The following is a 26,152-nucleotide window of genomic DNA, read 5'->3' as shown; positions in this document are numbered from 1 at the left end:
TGATAACGCTCCCCTCCCCACCTTTGACACTGCCGCTGCCCAGCAGCCAAAGATAAAACACCTGAATCTCCATTTGGGGGCCTCTGGAGGCTCCAAATTAGGGACCTCATCTGCTCTGCCTCTGTTTTCTACACATGGGTAAGTGCTGGGTCGGTTTCTAATCGCTACATCCTTCTTCCTTCATCTTTTAAAATTTTTTTTATGGCTGCCCTCATGGCATATGGACGTTCTTGGGCCAGGGATTGAATCTGAGCCAAAGCTGCAGCAATGCTGGATCCTTTAAGCCACTGCTCCAGGCTGGGGATCGAACTCACGCCTCCACAGCAGCTCCAGCTGCTGCAGTTGGTTTATTAACCCACCACACCATGGCAGGGTCTCTCTTCTTCCTTCGTCTTAATTTTAATGCTAAAATATTTGAATTTAAAATATTCAAGGAATAGGTGTTCCTGTTGTGGCTCAGTGGGTTAAGAACCTGACATAGGGTCTGTGAGAATGTGGGTTTGATCCCTGGCCTCACTCAGTGGGTTAAGGATCCAGCATTGCTGCAAGCTGTGGTGTAGGTTGTAGATGCGGCTCGGATCTGGCGTTTCTGTGGCTGTGGTGGAGGCTGGCAGCTGCAGCTTTGATTCGACCCCTAGCCTGGGAACTTCCATATGCCACAGGTGTGGCCCTAAAAGGAAAAAAAAAACATATTCAAGGAATAAATAGACTAGTATGGACCCGTACCTGCCGGAGGTAAGTTTAGTGGCAGCCCCTTTTCTAGCACTCACTGTGTGTCAGACAGGGGGCCAGCCACTGGACACAGGTGAATCTGCTGAATCCTCACCATGACCTCATGAAGTGGTTTCTGTCATCATACCTTGGTGTCCTTGTGGCACAGGGGTTCAGGGACTTGCCTGAGGTCAGACAACGGTGAGAAGGCGGAGCCTTGGTTCCCGCCAGCAGCCCAGCTCCAGATCCCAGGTGCTTAAGCACAATGCTGTGCCAGCCCCCCAGGCAGACAGTAGGTGCTTAATAAGTGTGCATGGGATGGGCACGTAAGCCTGCACAGGCGTCTCGGATGCCAGCAGTCTGGGGGGCCCCGGTCTCCAGTGGGAGCAGGATGCTCTGGTGGGTCCCCCGCTCTACTCGGTAATTACTCTGGTGCCCTCAGGATGCTGGAAGATTGCTCTGAGATGCAGCCCATCTTTCTTGCAGGCGGCTGCAGCATTTACCTCCACTGTCACGAAACGTGTTTTCCCTTGAGGGGGTGGTTATTGGTATTTATAGAGCGTCTTATAGCTGAAGCGCTCCAGAAGCAATAATTACCTCTTTAATCCTTTTAGCATCTCTCTGAAGAGAGAGAAGTGAACTGGGATCATCTGCTCCCGTCCCGTCCCCTCTCCCCGCTTCTCTCCAGTCCTGCCCCCGTGGTCTTCAGAACACACTCGGCAGCAATGTGATGGAGCAGCGGGCCTTGGAGGGAGTGAGGCATTTCTTGCATTTGCCGATCGGAGCCGGGCGGACGTGTAGGGATCACGGGTGGGGCCCTGAGGTCAACTCACCTGCATTCCCACTCCCTTTGTGCCACCTGGTTGCTAAATGGAGAAATAGCTTTCTCCTGCTCAAGAAATCGCCCCAGCCACCGTCCCTGTTCTCAGGCTCAAGGAAACAAAGTTGCAATAATAGAATTTTTTTGTTCCTTCCAAGCAGTGAATTCTTTTGTCTTGGCAGCTACAGTGTTCAAGAGGAGCTATTCAGAGGACTAGCAGAGAGAATAAAAAGGGATGAGGTCTGGGAAACTTCTTTTTGGCATTAGTGGGTTTTTCCATATGCGTGTGTGTGTATTACACACACATTTGCATCTATGCCTGCTTTCAAGCCAAGCCTACGGGGCCCGCATGCTAAACAGCTTGTGATTGTGACTGTCTTTTGTTACAGGGATGTAATCCGAATTCAGTAGCAGCACCTGAAGATATACCACAAGGAGATAAGGCTAATTTTGCTCATCTGAACTCACCAGTGGGGTGTCATGATGGTGCTAGAGGGTTCTTTGGTTTATTCCAATGTTTTCTGTTACTAAGGGCTCAGTCAAGCCTCGATCAATAAGATTCTGGAATTGTTAGGATTCAGGAACTATTCAGATTTTAGGGTCTCCCGTGTCAGGGTTGTTAGCAATCTTTTCTCTGGATGGATGGTGGTGCTAGCTAAGTGTGCAAGAGATAATACATTTGGAGAAATATCCTTGGCTTCCTGTGCCTTTTTTTTTTTTTTTTCTCTCTTGATCCTTGCTTATGATAATTTCTGGCTGGATTAGCATCCCTCTTGCTGCCATGAACTATCTCTGCATGGCCACTTCCTGTGTGTGGAGCTGGTGGAGCCCTGAATTCCAGGCTTTGGGAGACTCCAGTCTGCTGGTTGAAGGGCCATCATGCAGTCTCATGCCCTTGTTTTAAAATATTTTAATCTGGTTTCTTAACTGGGGACCAGAAGCTGCCTGTTCAGGCTGGTGCATCCAGCCAAGGTCATGAGACCTGGAGAGGGCAGGGCGGAGTTGGCATCCTGAATGCTTCACTCAGCACCTCTGCATGTGACTGTCACTCAGCAGCTTTGTCATCAGAAAGACATCACTATGGCACCTGGGTGCTGAGCTCCGGCTCCCCCGCCGGGCATCATCCTCCCTGTTCTGTTCTCAGCACTGGGGTCCCTTCTCTCCTCTCCTTGTGTGCCTTCTCTGCAGCCAGGCACAGCCCGTCACCACTCGCCTTGCTGCTCCACGTCCCAGGAAAAGAGAAGGTCTTCCGTATGTATTATTAGGAGAAAGGAGGATCCGAGAACAGGGCAGCTGAGTTAAGACCTTTGGAAATTGGTCCTACGGGCTGTCTTTCTCTGGGGAGGCAGAGATCAGAGAAGGAGCGTTATCCCCCACACAATGAGACAGCAGAGCCAAAGTTCTGGGAAGCGCCAGGAAAATCAGGGAGCTCTTTCAAGCCGGCCGAGGGAAGCCAGCAGGGATGTGACGTGCGCTGGGGAGGATGAGCTCAAGCAAGGGGCCCGCCTGCGGTGGACGCAATGACCTCCCTGGGCCGCCGACGTGGAGAGCGGCTTCCTGGGGGTGGCTCCTGCAGTTCAGCCTGGTCTCTGCCTCCCCCCACCTCCCCCGTAGACGTTCTCCTGCTTTCTAGCCTGTGTCGTGTAGCTTCAGTGGGGAGGCCTTTCTGCAGCTGCTCCTGGAGTGACCATGACCCTGGAGTGGAGCACGTGCCCAGGGACGTGGGGCAGGTGTGAGCCGGAAAGGGAGGACCTGCGCTCGCTCGCTGCGTGCACAGCTGAGGCTCCTACCGTGCTGGCCGCGGCTTTGCTCCTCTGACCCCAGCCTTTTTCTTTTATCTCCCTAATTCCCACCCCGCGCAGAAAGGTTTCCTTGTCAGATTCCTGTGCAGAGCAAAGAGGATCCTGCCTGAAAGAAATGCTGTAACATTCTGCACATTTTCACTGCTACCCATAGGGGCATTTGTACAGAAGAATGCAAACAGGCCTGAAATAGAATGTATTGGTAAGTGTAACAGAGACGCGAGGTGTATTTTTAGCAAATATGGTTGAAGCAGATTACTGCGGTGGGGCGGGGGAGACGGCGGCGAGGGGCAGGGCTGAGGGTCGTGCCTGCCTCGCCTGTACCCCCTGCCCCGAGGCTGAATCACTGGTGGGGGCTGAGGGTGCCTGGGCCAGTGGTGGTTTTTGGAAGACAGGGGACTTCTTTTTTTTTTTTATTTTGCTTTTTTGGTTTTTAGTGCTGCACCCATGGCGTATGCAAGGTCCCAGACTAAGGGGTCAAATCCGAGCTACGGCTGCCGGCCGACACCACAGCCACAGCCACGCGGGATCCTGGGCCCCATCTTTGACCTACACTACAGCTTGAAGCCATGCTGGATCCTTAACCCACTGAGCGAGCCCAGGGATCAAACCTGCATCCTCATGGATTCTAGTCGGGTTTGTAACCCGCTGAGCCACAGCGAGGATCCCAGGGGGCGTCTTGAGGACCCTTGTGCTGTTGCTTCTGCCTGTCCTGGGGAAGGAAGTAGAGACAGGTGGCAGGGCTGTGGAGGCGCCAGCAGCTAAAGTCCAGAAAGGCCAGTGGCAGTGAGCCCACCAGGTTCGGCGGGGAGGCCGCCGGCCTCTGTCCTGGTGGTGGACAGGGAGGCCTGGTCAGACAGGAAATCAGGGCCCTGGCTGGCGGGGCCGAGCACTGCAGGGATCCTGGGGGGATGGCAGAGGCTCGGAGTGTGATGGTCAGATTGTAGGGCGTCGGCCACACCACCCCAAGCTCTCTCTAGTTCACTGTCTTTGTCTGCAAACAGTGTTAAAACCATCTCGGAGAGTCATGGGTCCAATCAGGGGAGGCTGGACCTCTCCCGAGAAGACTGTTCCAAACACCAAGATGTAATAGGGTGTTTCTCCCCCTGCAGATTAGCTCGGTTTAACATCTGACAGCCATCTGGGTTTGTCACTGCCTCTTATAGTGGCACTAGTCATAGTAGAAGGCAGTTCAGCCCCAGGGGGTCCTCCCTGGTGTCCAGGTGGGGCTCGGGACAGAGGGCCTGAGGCTGAGGCATGTTCCACACTCGGGGGTCCCGTGGCTGCGTCCCAGTCCTGAAGCTGGGGTTTCCTGTGTTGGCCAAGTTCACTCTGGGTCCTTGCATGGGTCCTTGACACCTGCTTCCGGACTCTGCCTTGCAGAAAACAGCCCTCCCACTGTGATGGCTAATTTCATGCGTCAGCCTGACGGGAATCTGGGATGCCCAGATATTTGCTCAAACGTGACTCTTGAGTGCGTCCGTGAGAGTGTCTTTGGATGAGATTAACCTTGAAAGCAGCAGATTGCCCTCCCCAGTGCGGGTGGGCCGCCTCCGGTCAGGTGAAGGCCTAAATAGAACAAAAAGGCTGACCCTCTTCTTCTTCAAAAGAAAAGGGCCCTTTTGTTGAGAGGTAAGGCAAACATATTTAGAATATTCAGTTGTTACCTCATGTCATCTGTGATATATAATTCTGGTGGTTCTTACTAGGCTGTGGCTTTTTGCTGCCTTTGAATTGGAATCGAAATAGCAGGCCTTCCTGGGTTTTGGGTCCGGGACTGTCCCGTCGGCTCTCCTGGGGCTCTGCTTGCTGACTCTCCCTGCAGATCCCGGGACTCGTCTGCTCCTGTCCTTATGTGCGCCCATCCCTTATAATAAATCTCTTTATTAACTGTGTTTCTGTGGTTCTTGTGCTCAGGTTTCCCTGTAGAAAGCTGACTGATACAACCATCTGCCAAGTACAGTCATACTTGGAGGCCTACCCCAGAGGCCCCCTTTTTCTGTTTCGGGATTTCCTGAGAAGGCAGGTAGTGGGCAGGCTGGCAGAGCTTGGGATCTCAGGGTTTAGTCTTTGAGTGACAGCCAGTGGGTCAGAGACTGACAGCTCCGCTTTTAGGAAATTCAGTGCATAGACATTTAAACATGTGCAAAAGGAGAAATTAGGAGTAATTTATTTTTTATTTTTTATTTTTATGGCCGCACCTGCAGCATATGGAAGTTCCTCGGCCTAGGGGTCAAATTGGAGCTGCAGCTGCCAGCCTACACCAGAGCCACAGCTACACCAGATCCAAGCCATGTCTGCAGCCTATGCCACAGGCAACACTGGATCACTAACCCACCGAGCGAGACCAGGGATCGAACCCACATCCTCATGGACCCTATGTCGGGTTCTTAACCTGCTGAACCACAGTGGAGAGCCCAGGAGTAATTTTTGACATGAAAAAAGACTCTTCACAAGATCCCTTTCATGGTCAAGTTCCCTCTTTTATCTTGAAAATGTTGATTTACACAAGGATTGCCTCAAATGACCCGGCCCCCCGCTGCCAGCCTCTCCTGCTTAACCTTGAGGGACCTTATTGATCAGTTCACGAGGTTAATAACGTGATGGCTTATTTCACAGGCTGTTCTTGAACAACAGGCCTGGGCCTGGGAGTCGCCCTGCGGCAGAGCGACCGGTTGATTTGTTCCCTTTCCATTAATTTGGGTTTGATTTTATTGGATTGACCCTGAGTCAACATTCGAGTCCTTCTCTAATCAGTCAGCGCCGGCAGCAAGCCCCGCTCCCCTTGCCAGGACGGGGTCCCAGAAGGGAGGCGCTAGGTAACGGGAATCCTTTCTTTCCTTTTTTGCCCTAGAATTTTAAACTTTGGTAGCAGCTAGTGAGCTAGGAGATACAATTGGAATCATTTCTGGGTCCTCCTGGGGCCCGACACAGACCCGTGGCAGGGGTGAAACCGAAAGCGTAGCCATTATCTGTTCATAGGTGCTTATTCAGTAATAAAGCAAAGCGGAGTTCCTGTCGTGGCGCAGCAGAAACGAATCCAACTAGGAGCCATGAGGTTGCGGGTTCGATCCCTGGCCTCGCTCAGTGGGTTCAGGATCCGGTGTTGCCGTGAGCTGTGATGTAGGTCGCAGATGCAGCTCAGATCTGGCGTTGCTGTGGCTGTGGTGTAGGCCGGCGGCTACAGCTCCAATTTGACCCCTCCTAACCTGGGAACCTCCGTATGCTGCAGGTACGGCCCTAAAAAAACGAAAAGACAATAATAATAATAATAATAATAATAAAGCAAAGCTTAGGGCTCATGGCCCCTCGGCCCGTCCATTCTCGTGTTAGCAGCCTGGGCATTTCAGTCTCAACCGGGCAGGGACAATTCTGTTGAACACCAGCCTAGGAAACACCCCCCTAGGCCCTCAAGAAGCCTTTCCCAACAACCCCCCCCCCAGATGTTCTTCACACCAATTCCCATCACCTCAAGATGGGAGTGACTGCTCACAACTTAGTTTCCCGCTCCAAAGAGGCGCAGGGTTGAGGTCCAGTTTCCAGTGGGAACTATTTAAAGGCGCAGGTTTTTTTCTCTGAGGATGGAGGCCGCTCAGGCTCCCCCAGATCACAGAGGTGAGTGCCCACATCCTTTATGGGGTGGCCTTTTCTCCACACGCCCTGCGGGAGTTAACGCTGAGAAAACGACTTTGTCTTTTTCCACCAAGCCCAGGATGAAGCGTCGACTCAGCTGATGAGACCACAGCAGTCGGCAGTGACACTGTAAATGCAGGTGCCAGAACAGATTTTTTAAAAATTTTTTTAAGGGCCACACTCGCAGTGTATGGAGGTTCCCAGGCTAGGGATCGAATCAGAGCTGTAGCCACCGGCCCACACCACAGCCACAGCAACGCCAGATCAGAGCTGCATCTGCGACCTACCCAATGCCGGCTCCTTAACCTACCGAGGCCAGAGGTCGAACCTGCATCTTCATGGATACTAGTCAGGTTCTTAACCCGCTGGGTCACCATGGGAACTCCTCGGAGTAGATTTTTTAAAGCATAAGCCGTCCATGCGATGTGATTTAATGGGACGACTTCCCACGCTTGCCTGTCGTGGTACTTGGCGCCATGCGTCCCCCTCACGCTCCTTGTCCCCTCCCTTTAATCTCCACCGTCTCTCTTCTGAGCTTTTGTCTCAAGCGCTCAGATTCATCGGCCTCAGGTTGATCATCTTCCCCGGCAGCTCTTTGCAGGCAGAGGCTGCCAGGACTCCGACACCTCGGGGGCTGCATTCCTGCCTTAACCTCCTTGGGGATTGTGCTGCGGGACGCCGTGTCCCCTGCTCTAGATAGCATGGGACAGCTGTGAATGGGGCAGCCACGCTGGAGGGCCCAGGCACGAGAGGTGTGGCTGATGGCAGAGGAGGGGGCTGGCTAGCGCCACCCTGGGGCGTCGCCAGGGTTTTCTGGGTACCGTCTCCAGCGGCCCCGGCCAGGGAGCAGCGCTCACTGCCTGCCGCAGCCCTCACCTCCCCGCTGTTACACCTTCACTGGGCCCAGGAAACCTCTCCAGGGTTGTCCCCTCCCTCCCGGGGGCATGGAGGCAAGGGACTCGAGAGACATTGTTTTGAAATTAATTAGAGTGCGAGAAGTGGTGTGAAACAGCAATACAGCCCTTGGAACTGTCATCAGAGCCGGCTGCTGGCAGGGTGCGCTGACACCCTGACCTGCTAGATTCTTCTCCCACCCGTGGCTGTTAGGTCCCTGGGGTGTGGAAGGGGGACCTGGGGGCCCTGCCCCGGCTTAATTGGAAACTGGGGAAGTGATGGAGGGGTAAGAGGTGTTAAGGCAGGGGGAGGAAGCGGGATGGGTGTGGAAGAAAAATACCAGGATGTCAGCCCAGCGCCCCTCCGTTGTTATTTAGGGAGTTCAGCCAGATTCACTGGCTTCATTTGTATCATGACAAAGAAATAATGCAGTTTGGAGCCTGGGAGGTGAGACGTGCTTATTGAGCTGGACACAGTCAGCTTTCCGTGGTCCATTTCCATGCCTTTCGCAGCCCGTCCTGTGCACGTTCGGTTGTAGCTGTGGGTCCCTAGAGGGTGTGTGTGTGCTGTTGACTGAATGTGCCCCCTGAAATTCATAGGTTGAAACCTAACCCCCGATGTGATGGTGTTAGGTGGAGGGGGGAGCCCCCATATTGGGATTAGTGCCCTTATGGTCTTACTCATAGACCCCAGAGGGCTTCCTCGCCCCTTCCACCACCTGAGGACACAGCAAGAAGCCGGCTCTCTGTCTGCCAGGAAGTGGGCTCTCACCGCACGTGGAATCCGCCAGCACCTTGATCTTGACTTCCAGCCTCCGGAACTGGGGGAAATAAGGGTCTGTGGTTTATCTGTCACCCAGTCTATAGTATCTTGCTCTGACAGCCCCAAAGGACTAAGACGGTACCAGGTGTTTGAAGTTGAAGACAGAATCTCGAGCCCAATCTCTGGGCTTGTCTGGGCTGTGCTCTTCTGCTCGGTACTGATGGCAGGGAATTAAGCTCATCAGGCTGGATGAAAGAGTCACCAAAGTAGGGCCAGAGGTTAAATCAGGTAATGTTGCTTTTGGCCCAGAACCTATTTGTTTTATTTTTTTATTTTTTATTTTTTAATCTTTTTTGTCTTTTTAGGGCCACACCCAAGGCATATGGAGGCTCCCAGGCTATTAGGGGTCAAATCGGAGCTGTAGCTGCCCTGCCTACGCCACAGCAATGCAGGATCTGAGCCACGTCTGCAGTCTACACCACAGCTTGCAGCAACACTGGATCCTTAACCCACTGAGCAAGGCCAGGGATCGAACTCTCGTCTTCATGGATACTAGTTGGTTTTGTTAACCACTGAGCCATGGGGGACTCCTCATTTTATTTTTATAATTTTAAAGTCATACAGCCTCCTGGGAAAATCACTTTCAATTTACTTTCGAAGATGATGCAAAGATAAGAGATATATCATTTTCTTTTCTTTTCTTTTTTTTTTTGGTTGCATCTGGAAGGGAAAAAATCCTGTGTCTAGAAGAAAATCTCACCAAAATGAAAGCTCCCCAAAGTCCCCCCACCGTGTGGCCCAGGAGTAAAGGAGCTCTGACTTCAGGATGAGAGGGTGCCAACCCTGAACCCCCTTTCTGCCACCTACCAGCCCTGAGAACCTGGCGAGGCAGCTCGTTTCCTCACCTGTAACCTAGTGTGAGAGGGTTCGCTGAGCTAAGACAGCATTTCACACCAAGCCTGGCACAGAGAAACACCCACTCACTGTTAATTGTTAAAAACAAAACATCTTTGGAAGCCCTGTAGTGATGGTGTGCTCCCATCCCCTTTGTTTAATACATGTCTAGCTGGAGGCTTAATTTTTTTTTTTCCTCAATGTGACCTCTTTGAGAAAAATCACTCCGGAGCGCATCGACTGTGGCTTTCATGCCTGCCAGCCCCGGGCTGGGGTCCCCTGCTGCGGGGCTGTTCTCCGAGGTGGAAGGTTGGCAGCAGAGAGCTTGGAACACCATTGCGGTGGCTTCTCTTCACTAGGACACTGGGGGAACAAAAAGGACCTGCAGCTGCCGTCATTTGTAAGCATGGCTGTTTGCGAGAGGGCTCTGTGGCCCCCAGGGAGACCTTTCCTATAAAGAGAGCTGGCTGCCTCTCCCCCCAGCAATTGTGTGGGCTCCCACCCGGGCCGAGTGGGGGCTTGGGGCGCTCCAAGCTGGATGCCAGGACCCAGCTCCTCCTGTCCCTGGGGTTGACCCCGGATTGTCCATCTTCCAGGGCCGATTTTATGTCCCCATCCCTCCCCGTTGCTGGTAGAGCGCACAGTCCCAGCGTCCTGAGCTCCACTTCTGTGCTTCCCGGGTGACCAGCTCTGGCAGGTGCAATGCGATTTTTATTAACAGATGAAAACCTTGAACACTTACTTATATATTCTTGTCAATAACAGGGGATTGTGACATGCTCACTGACCCACATAGACTCTGGCTCTAGAAATAGCCCTCTCGCAGTCCCCAGCCTGCCCCTTGGGTCGTCCTCTGAAATGGGTCTTGCTGGTGTCTCGTAGAAGCAAGTGGCAGTGGGGCCAGCAGCAGTGATTTCTGGGAAGGTTGCCCAGGCTGATGTCTGGAGGTGGGCAAGTGCCTTTGCAGTGCCTGGAGGCAAGCACCCATAGCCCACCCGCCTTATGAAGTGTTACGGTGAGAAGGCACCTTCCAAGATCCCCCGTGCAAGGTCTCCACCTTGTCGCGTTGCCTGAAATAGCAGATGCCAGCTGTGCATCCGCTCATAAGGAAAAGGCACGTATGCACGCCCAGCTGCAATTTTGCAGACAACTTCAGGAGTTCACCGACTGCCTGAAATATACTTAGGGACTGCAGTTAAGAGATAACTGAGCCAGGTTACTCTGGATCCCTGCTGTTCCTTTATTCACGGGTGCCCTTGTTTCTGGCCACCTCCCTCGTTGGTGGCAAAACCGGGGCCAGGAGCTCGCTGAACTGGCCGAGACTCTGGACTCAGTGCTCCTTCTGCGCCCCTGCACAGCGCCCTGCCCCGCCTGAACCTCTCCCCTGCTGGTCTCCGTGGCCTCCACATGGAAACGTCTGTGGTCTGAATTCATCTCAGTGCAGAGATGCGCTCCCCCGACCCAGCTAAGCAGAGGTGGGTCCTGCGAGCCTTCACTGTTGCCTCCCACCCCCACCCCAGGCTGTGGATTTAAAGCTTGTTCTGGGAAGATGAAGGGGGACAAGGAGAGTTTGCAGCATCACCACTGGTGGCGGAAGCTTATGCCCCCACCTTGCTTGTTGTTCTCATCTGTAAGTGATAGTTTGGGTACAGAGAACAAAGGCCTTGTAGAACGGAAGGTGTATTCGTGGGCTGGGGTATTACTCGGCCATAACCAAGTGCCATAGAACAGGTGGCTTGAATGACAGAAATGGATGTTGTCAACGTTCTTGAGGCTGGAAGTCCAAAGACAAGGTGCTGGCAGGGTGGGTTCTTCCTGGGGGCAGTGGGGGCAGGGTCTGTTCCAGGCTCTCTCCTTGGCTGGTTGAGAGCTGTCTTCTCCCTCTCATTGTCTTAACTTTATCTCTGTCTCTTTGACTCTATGTCCCCCTTTTTATGGGGACACCAGTCCTGTTAGATTGGGGCCCACTGTAATGACCTCGCATAAACTTGATCATTTCTGTAATGACCTGTCTCCAGATAAGGTACCATTCTGAGATCCTGGGGGCTAGGGCTTCGGTGTGTGAATTCTGACGGGATACAGTTCAGCCCATCACAGAGGCATTTCCTGGTTTAGCAGATCTGGTGAGGCATCTCAGTGGCCCACCCTTGACCCGGTCCAATGAGCTTTTCATAACATTACACTATCTGATGGATTATGAGTCCGTTAGATGTATTTCCTATGGAAAGTGACAGGGCAAGTCTTGGGACTCTTGGAGAAAAATCCTGATTTTACTGAAACGCTTGGAAAGTCGGTTGAGTCTTTTACCTGAGCTGATGCCATGTGCTTGGGAATCTGGGTGGAGGGAGAAAACATGGGGCCTCAACAGCATTTGTTGAGTGGTCATGATTTTCATCCTCGGGCCTGTGAGGCGGGGTTTTGGAAGAATTTCACCTCTTTTTTTTTTTTTTTTTAATTGAATGAAAGATTCTTTAAATTCTGTAGTGCTTTACAATTTTCACAAGTTTTACATACTGTATTTATATAATCCCATGGTAATCCTACCTCCCCACCCCTAACTTGCCTCTCCCCACTTCCTTCACCCCACTGGTAATCACTAGTTTGTTCTCTATATATCTGTGAGTCTGCTTCATTTTTTGTCTTATTCACTAGTTTGTTGTACTTTTTAGTTTCCACTGTAAGTGATATCATAAAGATTTGTCCTTCTCTGACTTATTTCACTTAGCATAATGCCCTCCAAGTCGATCCATGTTGGTATAAATGGCAACATTTATTTTTTAATGAATAATATTCTGTGGTGTGTGTGTGTGCGTGTGTATGTGTGTGTGTGTGTGTGTGTGTGTGTGCGTGTGTATCTTATTTCATTCATCTGTTGATGGATGATTAAGTTGCTTGGCAGTTGTAAATAACACTGCTATGAACATTGGGTGTGTGTATCTTTCAAATGAGTGCTTTGGGTTTTTTTTTTTTTTGGATTTATACCCAAGAGTGAAATTCCTGGGTCATATGGTAGTTCTGTTTTTAGTTTTTTGAGAAACTGCCGTACTGTTTTCCACAGTGGCTGGATCAATTTACATTTCTACCCATGGTGGACAAGGGTTCCCTTTTCTCCACATCTTCGCCAACATTTATTATTTGTGTTCTTTTTGGTGATAGCCATTCTGACAGGTGTAAGGTGCTGTCTCATTGTGGCTTTGATTTGCATTGTGCTGATGATTAGCTGTGTTAAGCATCGTTTCATGTGCTGGTTGGCCCTCTACGTTCCTCTTTGGAAAAATGTCTCTTCAGTCCTGCCCATTTTTAAATCAGATTGTTTTTGATATTAGTTGTATGAACTGTTTATGTTGAATATTAACCCCTTATTGGTCATCTCGTTTGCAGATATCTTCTCCCATTCCACAAGTTGTCTTTTGGTTTCGTCGTTGATTTCCTTTTGCTGTGCAAAAGCTTTTAAGTTTAATTGGGTTCCATTTGTTTCTTTTTGCTTTTGTTTCCTTGGCTTTAGGAGACGGATCCAAAAAACATTTACTATGATTTAGATCAGAGAGTGTCCCGCCTCTGTTTTCCTCTAGGAGTTTTATACTATCTGGTCTTATATATTTAGGTCTTTCATCTGTCTTGAGTTTATTTTTGTGTGGAGTGTTGGCGAATGTTCTAACTTCATTCTTTTACGTGTTCTCCAGCACCACTTATGAAAAGACTGTCTTTCCTCCATCTTTTGTTCTTGCCTCCTTTGTGGTAGATTCATTGACCATAAGAGTGTGAGTTTATTTCTGGGCTCTCTGTTCTGTTGCGTTGATCTCCGTATCTGTTTTTGTCCCAGTACCATACTGTTTTGATTACCATAGCTTTGCAGTATAGTCTGAACTCAGGGAGTGTCACATCTTTTGCTTTTCAGCAATTGACTGCTCATACCCAATCCTAGTTGTTTTGTGGTCAGTGCGAATGAGGCTTCCATTAGAAATACATGTTTGTAAATGATGTCAATTACATTTCTTTGGTAGTGGAGAGATTGCACTCAAAGAATGAATGCAGAAGTAAATTAAGGAGGAGTTCCAATTGGGGCTCAGCAGTAATGAACCTGACTAGTATCCATGAGGAAGTAGGTTTGATCCCTGGCCTCGCTCAGTGGGTTAAGGATCTGGCGTTGCCATGAGCTGTGGTGTAGGTTAAAGACATGGCTCAGATCTGGTGTTGCTGTGGCTGTGGTGTAGGCTGGCAGCAGTAGCTCTAATTAGACCTGCAGCCTGGGAACTACCATGTGCTGTGGGTGTGGGCGGCCCTCAAAAGCAAAAAATAAATAATAAATAAAAGTAAATTAAGGACACCACCACCAAGCGTCAACAGATGAAGAATTCATAACTACATTCAAGATCTCATGTAAAAAAGATGATGTCGTTTGGCCTGGAATCATGCCTGTGATATCAGCCTGTTTGTGTATGTGTTTTAAATCATTCATTTCACGGGGGGGTGGGAGGGGTCGGCTCACGTGGATTGATGCTTAGCCGCCGCAGGGTGGATACGCTTGTTTTCTGCCAGAAGCCCCGCTCCTGACCTGAGCTTTATTAGGACAAATGGAAAATGCATGTGATTTCAAAATGCAGGAATTGCAATTTGAGCATGGGGAGGGCGCATACTGTGTGAGAGCCCTTGAAGAAATGTTACAGGAGATTTATCTGTGCGCCTGAGACCTGGGTAAATCCAGTGATGATCCTTGAGCTCACTGCTTGTGGAAGGGGAGCTCCTGGCAGTGGTCTCCGCGGGGAGCTGTGAAGTACTCAGCAAGATCTAGTGTTTCAGGAGTTCCCGTTGTGGCTCAACAGGTTAAGGACCCAACTAGTATCCATGAGGACACGGGTTTGATCCCTGGCCTTGCTCAGGGGGTGAAGGATCCAGCATTGCTGTGACCCATGGAGTAGGTCACAGACGCGGCTTGGGTCCTGAGTTGCTGTGGCTGTGGCATAGACTGGCACCTGCAGCTCTCATTCGACCCCTGCCTGGGAACTTCCATATGCTGCAGATGCAGCCCTAAAAAGAAAAACAACAAGATCTAGTGTTTCAGCAGAGTCACGGACATAGTGAACAGACTTGTGGTTGCCAAGGGGGAGGGGAGAGGTCGCAGTGGATGGGCAGTTTGGGGTTGTGGATGCAAACTATTCCATTTAGAATGGAGAACCAATGAGGTCCTACCGTACAGCACAGGGAACTATATCCAATCACTAGGGACAGAACATGCTGGAAGACAGTGTGAGAAAAAGAATGTGTATGACCGGGTCACTATGCTGTACAGCAGAAATTGACATGACACTGTAAGTCAACTCTAATAAAAAATTAAAAAAAAAAAGACAGTTACATGAAAAAAAAAAAAAGATTGTTTCAGGACTGGCAGGTGTCACATCAGTACCAACAAGGAAAATCTCAGCCATTTATAGTACAGTACATCTGATGAAGGTAAATACCAGAAGAAGCTTAAATTCAGTTATAGAACCAGATTATTTAGGGTGGATTATCTCTGGGAGAGGTTGAATCCCAGGCTAGCTTCACCCTGAATATTTTTGGCCTGCAGCTTATTTTTGAGCCATTTTTCCTTCTCAGCTGATGTATGCTTGGGAAATGCATGCTAACTTTTTAGCGTTAGTTTTGTACACACACATATGATATTAGCAAATTGTACATAGGAAGGCAGACCTGCCTCCTTGTCCCCCTCCCCTCAGTCCTCGTCATTCCAGCCAAGTGTGTCGCAAGGCCTGATATTTTTGCATTTTACTTTTGTATTCGCTGGGGGCTCAGATTTTCTTGTCACTTTTCACTTTCACAGGCTTGGTCGCTGAAGAGCTGTTTCATTGTTTGGAGTCTGAGGTCCAGTAAAAACAAAACAAAGCAAAGCCACAAGCTGATTGTACACATACCGTAGAAATCAGTGGGGTAGGAGTGTCTTGGAGATGAAATTTCCGTTTCAAATCACTGTCCAAAATCCTGCCACTTGAAAAAATGTCAACTGTGAACTCAGGGGCTGCAAACTTAGATTCTAGTTCCTATCAAAGCAAGTACTTTTTTTTTTTTTCCTTCTCATGAATGTCTCACAACAAAATTTGCTGCCCCAGTGAACGCTCATGCTGTTCATGAGAAAGGCAAATGCTGTCAACTTTTTCACTGTCGAAAACATTCCCAGATGGAGACAGCAAATTGTTTCTTTAAACTGTCATATGTCCACATGACTGAATAATAATAATGCAGGACACAGTGATGACGTCAGCTGTGTGACTGTTTAGAATGAACTGAGTGTTATCAAGGAATACTTACAATTAGTTCAAACAATGACATGCTTTTCCCAGGTCTCCAAGACTTTAATGGGTCTCTTCTTTGCAGTTTTAAAAAAATTGGGGCGTGTTCCTGTGTGGCTTAGTGGGATCTGGTGTAGCGACTGCTGTGGCTCGGGTCGCTGCTATGGCACGGGTTTGATTCATGACCTGGGAACTTCTGCATGCTGTGGTCAAAGAAGAAAAAAAGTATGTTTTAATTTTTAAAATTGAAGACATTTTCTTTCCAGTTAAGGGAGCAAAATATTTAGCTCTCCAAGAAATGCAGGATGCCAGAAAGGTTCATTTGGGTGTATTACTCACTTAAGGTTTTATGTCCTTCGGAAAGTTAGGGAATAAATATTTAGACAAATTTGAAAGGATGGAAGCACTCCAATATGTTACACCAGTGGGACAGAAAAAGCGTGTTCAAGGCGATTTATTGTCATCTGTCAAGGATTTAATGATGTGAAAGATGAAAAAAATTGGAGATGGATGTTCACTTACTGCTAAGGGAAAGCTGCTTTCTCCTTAGATGTTCTTTTCAACGTCTGGATTTGCCTAAATGTTCCTTTGTTCACGAAGGATGTGGACAAGTGTCTTTGTCAATTACCGTGCTTGTGAATGTCTTTTTGAAGTTCATGTCCAAATTGACAACTTCAGGCTTTTAGCTTTAATGTATTGGTTAAGATTAAAGTTGACTCCAAGGCATAGGAAAGTACACAAAGGTGTGAGTTGAACAGAATAGAGGCTGTTTCTTTCCTGTAAAAAGTCCGCACGGGTGGCCTGGGACTGGGTCGATCGATGGTGTCAGGGACCCAGGCCCCTTCAACTTGTTGCTCTGCCTTTTGTGGCCTTGAGCTCATGCTCCAAGCTGGGGACATCCATATCCCAGGCAGCAAAATGGATGAGGAAACAGAACAAGGGCCCAGGGTATGTGGAAACTACCTGGAGCTTGGGTGGTTAGTGATGCCTAATGCAAGGGAGGATAGAAAATAGAGTCTTTATTCTGAGGCATATGGGCTCAAAATCAGGGGCTTTCTCCCCATAAAAAAAGAGAGATTAGCTAATGGAGAACAGCTAACAGTTTGTGCCACAGTAACTTTAGCAAAGGAAACAGTACACGCAATCCATTCATAACATTTACAGAGAAGTTGAGGTCCTTTTCATGGTTGTTATGGACTTAAATTCTACTAGCTTTAAGATCTATATGCCTTTGTATCTCAAGACCTGCAGTAAACATTGTTTGTTTAAAATTAGGAAATGCAGGGAGTTCCCACTGTGTCGCAGTGGGTTAGGATCTGACTTGTCTCTGTGAAGGTGCAGGTTCGATCCCCTGCCTGGTGCAGTGGGTGAAGGATCTGGTGTTGCTGCAGCTGTGGCATAGGTTGCAGCTTCAGCTTGAATTCAGTCCTTGGCTGGGGAACTTCCCTATGCCATGGGGACAGCCGAAAAAGAAAAAAATAATAAAATGAAATTAGGAAATGCAATTTTCAGACTCCAATAAATTACTTTCAGTTTTCGTACTTCAAATGACCAGGGGGGTTGAAAACAGTACACAATAATTTTGCAAAAGCCTGGTTGAGGAAAATCGACAAAACTTAAGGCTAGGAAGTGGCAGGAAAGTACAAATTAGGGGGTTGGCCTGGAAGGTACCTGGCTGTGACAGGGGATGAAGGGCAGGGCAGGAATATATTTAGTTGAGTGGGGGCGGGGCAGGGTTGGAGGAAAGAGAGAAAATAGACATGAGAAGAGTATGAGGATGGGTAGGTGTCAGGCCACAGAGACCCGTGATGCTTGGGAAGCCTGGATCTGGGTTCCAGTACTGTAGCCTGAGCCAGACTGAAGAGACTCTTAGAGGGAGCCCCTAGGAACAACTCCATTGGAGTTATCCTGGTAGGGGGAGCCTGCGGCTGAGATAGGTGGGATTTCTTAACCAAGAGTGGGATCCAGGAACTCTTGGGCTGATGTATGGTTAATCTCCATATCCACCGATGTGCCCCGTTTCCAACTTATATAAAAGCTGGATGGTGAAGAAGGGGACCATAGACTCAAAGGAAGCATTGAGTTAATTCCCATCACTGATGTCTTCAGAGAGAGAGAGGCTGGAAGACAGCTGCTTGGCAAGTGGGATGGAGCAGAACAGAGACTCTCTGGCTTCCAGGTTGGAGATGGTGGTGGGGGACACTGGGGGAGATGGCCTCTGAGGTTGAGAAGGAATGGGAAGCAAGCTGATCTTAAGACCCCAAGCTGACCTTGAGGCCCCAGGAAGACACCAAAGTCGTTGTGACTGTTGAGTAGCGTGCTTCTTTACATTAGAGTTTGTTGGGAGGCATCCAGTTCTTTGCAATTAAGTAGCAGCAAAGAGAAGCAATGCTGGTACTGCCTTGCTTTGCATGTAGACCCTTTTCCATCCATCACATGTCATCTCAGTGAAGAGTGTCTGTCCGTGTTCACAAGAGCATTCAGGAAGCAGATACTCATGCCCAATTTGAATTTGTTTTTCCAAAGTTTTATTGAAATATAGTTAATTTACAAGGTTGTGCATTTCTGCTGTGCCACAAAGCGACCCAGTCATACACACACGCACATCCACTCTCTCTCTGGATCTTTTCCCACATAGCTTATCGCAGAATATTGGGCAGAGTCTGTGCTATGCAGCAGGTCCCTGGTGGCTGATCATTCCATGGACCTCAGTGTGCCTAGGCCAATCCCAAACCCCCAGTCCATCCCCCTGCCCCAACCTGTCCCCTTTGGGAACCGTAGATAAGCTTTTTCAAAGTCTGCGAGTCTGTTTCTGTTCTGCAAAACTCATGCCCAGTTTTATTGATGGAGAAATCAAGGCATTGGGTGTAAAACCTGCCTTGGATCGTGCTGGAAATCCCCCTTCTCAGCTTGTCCTAGTCCTGTTTTTTTCTGCATCCATGTCAAACTTGGGCTTGATTATCATTTGTGTTATTGGTTGATGAATGGGCAAGATGCAGGAGGGATGGAGAGAGGGATGGGGTAAATCAGAACTCCGCAGCAGTTCTAATCAATGTCAGTACTTAGAGCTGAACTGACGGGTCATTTGGGGTGACCGCTAACCTTGGCTGAGAGGTGGATGGATGGTTCTGGGTCTTGTTTCACAGCCAGGAGCCCTGACTCCTCTTTTCTCACTCTGATAAGAACCTGTCTGCTTTATCTTTGCTGCCCACAATCCATATCTGCATGCATATTTCATGATTTTCTTACCTTCCAGTGGCTGGTGAAAAAAACAAAATGAAAAAAGGGAGAAAGACATGTCCGGGGCAAGAGCAGAAATACACGCTTGGGTGTCACAGGCCCCGAGGCACCTGGATTGATTTCCCCCCAATCGGAGCCTCTCTCCCCAGGGGACACTGCGGGGTGGTGCCGTGGAATTTCATGCTAGGATTTGGCTGAAACAACACAAAGAAGGGCCCTTTTTCCACTCTCTCTCAGCACCGTGCCCTGACACAGGTGGGGCTTTCCCCTTAGAGCAGAGCAGGGGGCTCAGAACATCCGGGGCCAGGTCTCTGCCCTTTAGCAGCCAGGCTTTGAGGGAGCTCTTCCACAGGGCGCTGCTGGGCATCAGCAGCCCCATGAAGCAACAGGGTGCCTCTGCCAAGGCCCATGCACAGTTTCTCAGATGCCCTGGGGCAGACAAACACTGCCTATGGTCTGTTTGAGGAGAAGCAATGGCAGGAAGAAGGATCCTCCCCAGGTCATTTGGTTAAACCGTGGCAAAGCCAGGCTGCCCAGAGAGGGTGTGGTTGTGACTGCGGGGAGGATGGGGGTGGGGAGGTCAAGGGCAAGAAAGCTGCATCACTTCTTTCCTTCTCTCCTAGAGGAGAATATTCCTGGGGTGCACCTGTCCAGGTGTGCTCACCTGTTTTTCCACCTTACTGAGGATGGAGGCCATGAGGTCCAGCATCACTCAGGATGCATCTGCTTGGAGGGGGTGGGGGGGGCAGGCCACCTGCACCGGAGCCTTTCTCCTGTGGGACTGGAGGAGCCCTTGCTGTCACTGCCGTGGCTGGGATCAGCCTTTTGCGTGATTGAGAATATACACTTGGTATATGGGCAGACCTTGGTTGTTTTTTTTTTTTTTTTTTTTTTTTTTTGTCTTTTTGCCTTTTCTGGGGCCGCTCCCTCAGCATATGGAGGTTCCCAGGCTAGGGGTCGAATCGGAGCTGTAGCCGCCCGCCTACACCACAACCACAGCAACTCGGGATCCGAGCCGCGTCTGCAACCTACACCACAGCTCATGGCAACGCCGGATCCTTAACCCACTTAGCAAGGCCAGGGATCGAACCCGCAACCTCATGGTTTCTAGTTGGATTCGTTAACCACTGAGCCACGACGGGAACTCCTGTGGGCAGACCTTGTTTGATTGCACTTTGATTTATAGCGCTTTGCAGATGCTGTGTTTTTTACCAACTGCAGGTTTGAGGGAGCCCTGTATCAAGCCAGTCTGTCGGTGCTGTTTTTCCAACAACAGTTCTTCCCTTGGGGTCTCTGTGTCACATTTTGGTAATTCTCAAAATCCTGCAAACACTTTCATTATTGGTATATTTGTGATGGTGAGCTGTGATCTGTGATGTCATGATTGCAAAAAGATGGTGACTCCTTGAAGGCTCAGATGATGGTTGGCATTTTTTAGCAGTGCAGTATTTTATTTCTATTTAAAGAATTTTTAATTATAGTTGATTTACAACATTGTGTTAATTTCTGCGTACAACAAAGTGACCCAGTTTTTATATTTATATATTAATATATATTAATACATATTTTTATATATTTATATATATAAATTCATGTTCTTTTTCTCATAGGAATGAGGTATTTTTAAATTAAGGTTGTATTTTTAGACATAATGCTATTGCATACGTAAGGACAGTATGGAGCGATCATAACTTTTTTTTTTTTTTTTTTTTTTGCTTTTTAAGGCTGCACCCATGGCATATGGCAGTTTCGAGGCTAGGGGTTGAATCGGAGCTGCAGCTGCCAGCCTACAGCACAGCCACAGCAACACAGGATCCAAGCCTTGTCTGTGGCCTACACCACAGCTCAGGGCAATGCTGGATCCCTGACCCACTGAGCGAGGCCAGGGATCGAACCTGTATCCTCATGGGTGATAGTCAGATTCGTTTCCGCTCTGCCACAGTGGGAACTCCCTGATCATAACTTTTATATTTGCTGGGGACTGAAACAATTTTAGTGACTCACTTTATTGCAATATTGGCTTGTGTTCGGGCTCTGGAACCAAACACACAGTATCTCTGAGGTGAGCCTGAAGAGCGGAAGAGACCAGGCTTTTGGGCCTGGCTCAATCCTGGACCTTGTGACTCGGGCCACACTTAGCATCATCTGTCACACAGATGGCTTGGGACATTCTGCCGTTTTCCCATCGAGTCAGGCTTTCTTTCAGAGGACACGCAGGTACGGGGTCTAGGGAAGGAGCTCTCAGGAAGCTTCAGCGTGGTATCCACACCTTGCCTTTGTTTGGTGGGTCGGATCAGCGTGGAATTCCCTGGGCAGGACAAAGACAGGGACATCGTACTATCATCCGATGCCCGCTCTGTGCAGGCCGTCCCGGCATGGCTCGCTGAAGCCTCACGGGAACCTGCTGGGCTCCGCGTGTCCTTCCTCCCTTCACAGACCACGAAACGGGAGGTCCTCCAGGGCCCTGGCCAGAGGTGTCTGGGCTCATAATTGACACACCGGCCTCCACATCGAGGCCCCGCTGACCCCGCGGCCCACACTCCTCTCTCCCCGCAGTTTCTCAGCCCAAAGCCACTCTGCTTCCTCCGCAGTGGAGAAGCAGAGAGAGTGGAGCCCTGTAGTCCCAGCCTAACAGGTGGGAGCAAGTCCCTTTTCGTTTGAGTTCATGGTTTTCTCTGTGAACAGTGCCCTAGGGTCTGCCCTTATCTTGAGTTTTTTGTTTTTCCCTGCTCTAGTCGAAGCATCCTCTACTGACTAAAAGTCATGCAGGGGTGCAGTGATTCAGAAAATCTGCTTGTCCTTTATGGCAGAGTAAGGGCATCGGGGAGCTTGCAGATGCTGCAGACTTGGTTTCCCTGGGCACTTGGGTTGCCCTGTGCCTAACGCTGTGCTGTGCCCTTATCCTGCCACATGCTTTAACACGAGGTCACTCCAGCAAGTATTTCCGTGGTATCTGTTGTGTGCGCAGCCCTGTGCTAGGTGCTGGGAGGAAATCGTAGAAAAAGACAGCCCATGGACCCCGTTCTCCAGGAGCTAATGGTTTAATCAAAGAGATAGGAGATCCTGGTGATTCTCAATTAGGGGTGATTTTACCCCCAGGGGACTTTTGGGGGGTTGTGTGCTGCTGCTGTTGTCTAGTGGTTGTAAAGACCAGAGGTGCTGCTGAACACCCTAGGGGCACAGGGTGGCCCCCAGGACAGAGGATGATCCAACCTGGGGTGAGTCGTGCCGACCTGGGAAAGCCCTGGTGTGTCCCAAGGGTCTGCCCCCCAAAAGCCCTGCGACGCTGTCAGGGCGGTGCAGGATAACGCCCAGGTGGGCAGTCCCGGTGTGACTGCATGACTGCATGGAGGGAAGCCCACTGAGCGGAAGTCACAGGGGAGAGGTCATCAGGCTGGACCCACCGTGACCCTGTGCTGGAGGAGGATTTAGGCCCCTGGAGGAGGAGGGGAAGGGAAGCCGCGGGAGCTGGTCGAGGCTTGGAGGGAGGAGTGAGGGTGCAGTAAGCAGGCTGCTGGCAAGCCCAGGCCGAGGGGGAGTTTGGACCACAAGGTGCCGAGTGGATGCTGGGCAGTCGCGCTGTGATGGACATGGATTTGGGAGGGTTTTCTGACACTGGTGAGCGAAAGGCTGGCCCGAAGGTGGGAGACTCTAGAGGGAAGGTGGAGGCCGTGCAGCAGATGGAGAATCGGATGGCAGTGCGTTGTGAGAGCGGAAAGGAACGTTGCTGTCATGGACCTGTTCTCAGTTTACCCATAAGAGAACTGGGTGCAGGCTGAGCGGCGTCCTGGTTCACTGGCTTAGTGGAGGTGAGGCAGGATTGGGTGACAGAAGCCAGCCTTTATTGGGCAGGTCCTGTCCTAAGCCTCACATGAGGTCGCATTCTATTCTCTTGATGCTGGCGCAAGGTAGGCACTGTCCTGACCCACGTTTATGGAGCAGGAACTGGGAGCAGAGCTCAGAACCCACCCAAGGCTCCATAGGGATGCGACAGGTTGGGCTCGAACCCTCCAGGTGGACCCCAGGACACTTGCTCTTGAGTGTGGACTTGGCTTTGCTCCAGAGTGGCGGCAGCTCCTGTTCCACGAGGCTGGGCAGCCTGACCCCATAGCTGGCTGCAGGGATGGAGGAGAGGGGACATTCGAGGGGGGGGTGACACAGGAGGGCCTTGGACCCCATGTCTGGCTGGCAGTTGGAGACTTCATGTGCTGGCATCCTCTGGGGGCTGGGAGTTTTCATCCTTTTCTCCTCAGAGCCCACCTTTGCTGCAAGAGGGAACCGGCCCTTTGTTTCTTTCGTAATGTGAGCATCTCTGCAGTCTGTGTGTGTGTGTGTGTGTGTGTGTGTGTGTGACTGTGTATGTGTGTATGCTTGTTTCTATGTGCATATGTGTAGGTGTGCGTGTGTATATGTGTGTACACATGTGTATGTGTTTGCATGTGTATGTGTGGGTGTGTCCGTACATGTGTATGTGTGTTGGTGTGTGGGGTATGCTTGCGTACATGTGTATGTGTGTATATGTATGTACACTGTGTTTGCATGTGTGCACATGTATACACGTGCATGTATGTTTGCATAGTGTGCATATGTTTGCATGTGTGTACATGTGCACGTGTATACATGTGCGTGTGTGTTTACATGTGTGTATATATGTTTGCATATGTGTGTGTGTGCGCGTGTGTGCCATGGGGCCCACAGGAGGAGCGCTTGCTTTTCTCCCCGCCTGTGCAGCCGGGTGGCCGTGTGTAATGTATTTAAATACATTCAATGAGATGCATGAACCGAAAACAAGGCCTGGGAGCGGCCTCCAGCCCAGAGCAGGTCCCTCTGGGTGGCATGTGTCAGAGCCGTCTGGCAGCCTGGGCTCCTTTTAACCAGGGAGGGAGGGCAGCCGGGCAGAAGGGAGAGGAGGGGCCGGGGGGAGCAGGAATCTTCTCCCCAGACAGAAAATTCGAGTCAGGCCCCACTGAGCTGGGCTGGCCCTGCTCTAATGTGTAAGTGGATTTGATGGAGGTGTCACTGACAGTGATGACTTACTCTGATACTTTAGTTTTGTGTTTCCTAACAGTCTTCTTTTCTGTTTTGGGGCCAGTTGTTCTAAGTTAGGCCCGCGGCTCCTGCTGGGGGCTCTGCTGAACCAAAGAGCATATTAGAATGTTCTCTCTCAGCCCTGCAAAGCCAGGATTTGTTAAAGGCACAGGGTTTGAAAATCCAGGTTCTGGAGTTTCCGTTGTGGCTCAGCAGGTTAAGAACCTGACAGTGTCTGTAAGGATGCACGTTTGATCCCTGGCCTCACTCAGTGGGTTAAGGAACCGGCGTTGCCGTGAGCTGCGATGTAGGGCGCATATGCAGCTCGGATCTGGTGGTGCTGCGAGTGTAGGCCGGCGGCTACAGCTCCTATTCGACCCCTAGCCTGTCCATATGCCACGGGCGTGGCCTTAAAAAAGAAAAAAAATCCATGTTCCTAAGCAGGTGAAACACTGGCCTTAGGACAGTTGGTGTTTCTCGAGGAGACTCGAACTTCCTGGCTCAGGCCACCTGGGTGGCTTTGATACGGAAAAAGGACCCCGTATATGTCCTGCTTTCCCGCGTTCACTGGACGGGTTTGCGAGCCTCTGGGCACATGTGTTCTGCCAAAGACCCTTTGTCCCCTTCTCTCCCCTCCCAGGAGAGGAGCTGCGTGACCCCGCTCTGCGTCCCTGTCCCCCCAGATGTTGTCCTGAGGTGCGGGCCCCATCCCTCGGAGGCAGGACAGAAGCGTCACTGGTCGGGACTTTCGGTGGTTGATGGAGACGAAGCAGCGCACCTGGGCCTGGCATCTCGCCTCTGCCCGCTTCCTGCAGAGCGGTTGTGGACACGGGCCCCTTGTTCCTCAGTCTTAGGTGGCTTTGCCTTTGGTTCTCTTCTGGCTTCCTGTTTATCTTGATCATCACCACCCCCATCAGATCCCGATTGGTGCAAAAGCAGGGAGCATGTGGGCAGGGTCGGTGGAGAGGCTGCGTGATGTGGTGGGGCTACGTGAAACGTGGTGGCGGCGCCGGCCACCTGGTGGCATGCCTCTGGACGCGGGGACGGGGCACTCTCAAGCATCTTCAAGAACTGAACTTGGGGTGAGCCAAGAGCTTTGGACCTCTTTTCTCTCGAGGCCCCTGGGGAATGGACATCCTTCTGCACAACGCAGCGTGGGTAGGTAGGCAGCGTTTGTGTAAGGCCTGCTCTGTCATTTCAAAGGCAATAAACCTGTGATGGAGACGCTTCTCAAAGGTGGATCCAAAACTCCCCGATGCTGCGGTATCAGGAAGATGGGTCTTTCCTTTCCGGAGGGGACTTGCCCTGGCCCAGGCGGTCCACTGGGCATGTCTCTGGCCCCCAGGAGGAGCCAAAGTGGCGCTTTTCACAGGCAGGGTCTCCGTCCTTTTTGCTTATTCAGCACGGTGGTGCAAACCAAGAATACATAATAGCAAAAGCAAATGGGGCAACGGCAGAGTCTGTTCCATGAGAATTTAATTATGCTTCTCCCGGCAAGATTGGGTCTCCTCTGTGCGTTGAGGCTTTATTGCTGTTTGTTCTCCATCAAGGCCAGCCCTGCAAGCTCGGGCGTGTACCCCCTACTAATAAGACAGAGCAGAGAAGAGCCGCTCTGATAGAAACAGCGATTTCCGGCGGCTGCCTTCCTCCTTGTCCTCCTCCCTATGGTTCCATTCCCCCCATCACATTGCAGTGCGTGAGAATTTACCATTTCCCCCCAGAATTCTCTTTTGTATGAGAGCCGGAGAGTCAAAGAAAGGAGCATCTAGGTGATTCAAGCGCTGTGACACGCACAGTGTGCAAGGGCTGGCAAGGCACTTAACTTCCTACGCCTTTCTTGTCTCATCTGTGCAATGGGTGTGGTATGCTTTCCTCGCTCGCCTCCTGGCGTTGCTGTGAGCATCAGGAGAGACCCTGCAGGAGCCAGTGCTGGGGACCCGCCAGCCCTAGGACAGGGACCCTGTCTACTTGCAGTCGCATTATATTCTTAGTTCCTAGCACAGCTCAGTGTTTGTGGAATTAATGAAAGGGAACAACAAAGCAATCTTTTGATGTTCCCCAGAGGCAGGCAGAACTAGAAACAT

At 50.4% G+C, this 26,152-nt stretch overlaps 1 protein-coding gene across 6 annotated transcripts in view; it reads left to right on the top strand.

The window, feature by feature from the left end:
- CAMK1D (calcium/calmodulin dependent protein kinase ID) overlaps positions 1 to 26,152 on the top strand; it is a 430,651-nt gene that overhangs the window by 104,625 nt on the left and 299,874 nt on the right. Inside the window, exon 1 of one of the 6 annotated variants that reach the window (XM_021063981.1) lies at positions 632 to 3,535. The exons of the other annotated variants lie outside the window; for them this stretch is intronic. Coding sequence (XP_020919640.1) covers positions 3,528 to 3,535 — 8 coding nt within the window. The 5' untranslated portion in view covers positions 632 to 3,527. Of the gene's footprint in view, positions 1 to 631; positions 3,536 to 26,152 lie in introns of those variants that run through there. 6 annotated transcript variants of the gene reach the window in all.

This window comes from Sus scrofa, chromosome 10 (assembly GCF_000003025.6).
Source record: "Sus scrofa isolate TJ Tabasco breed Duroc chromosome 10, Sscrofa11.1, whole genome shotgun sequence".
Lineage (NCBI taxonomy): Eukaryota > Metazoa > Chordata > Mammalia > Artiodactyla > Suidae > Sus > Sus scrofa.
The sequence above is the reverse complement of the archived record's forward strand: the minus strand, read 5'-3'. Positions and strand labels throughout refer to the sequence as shown.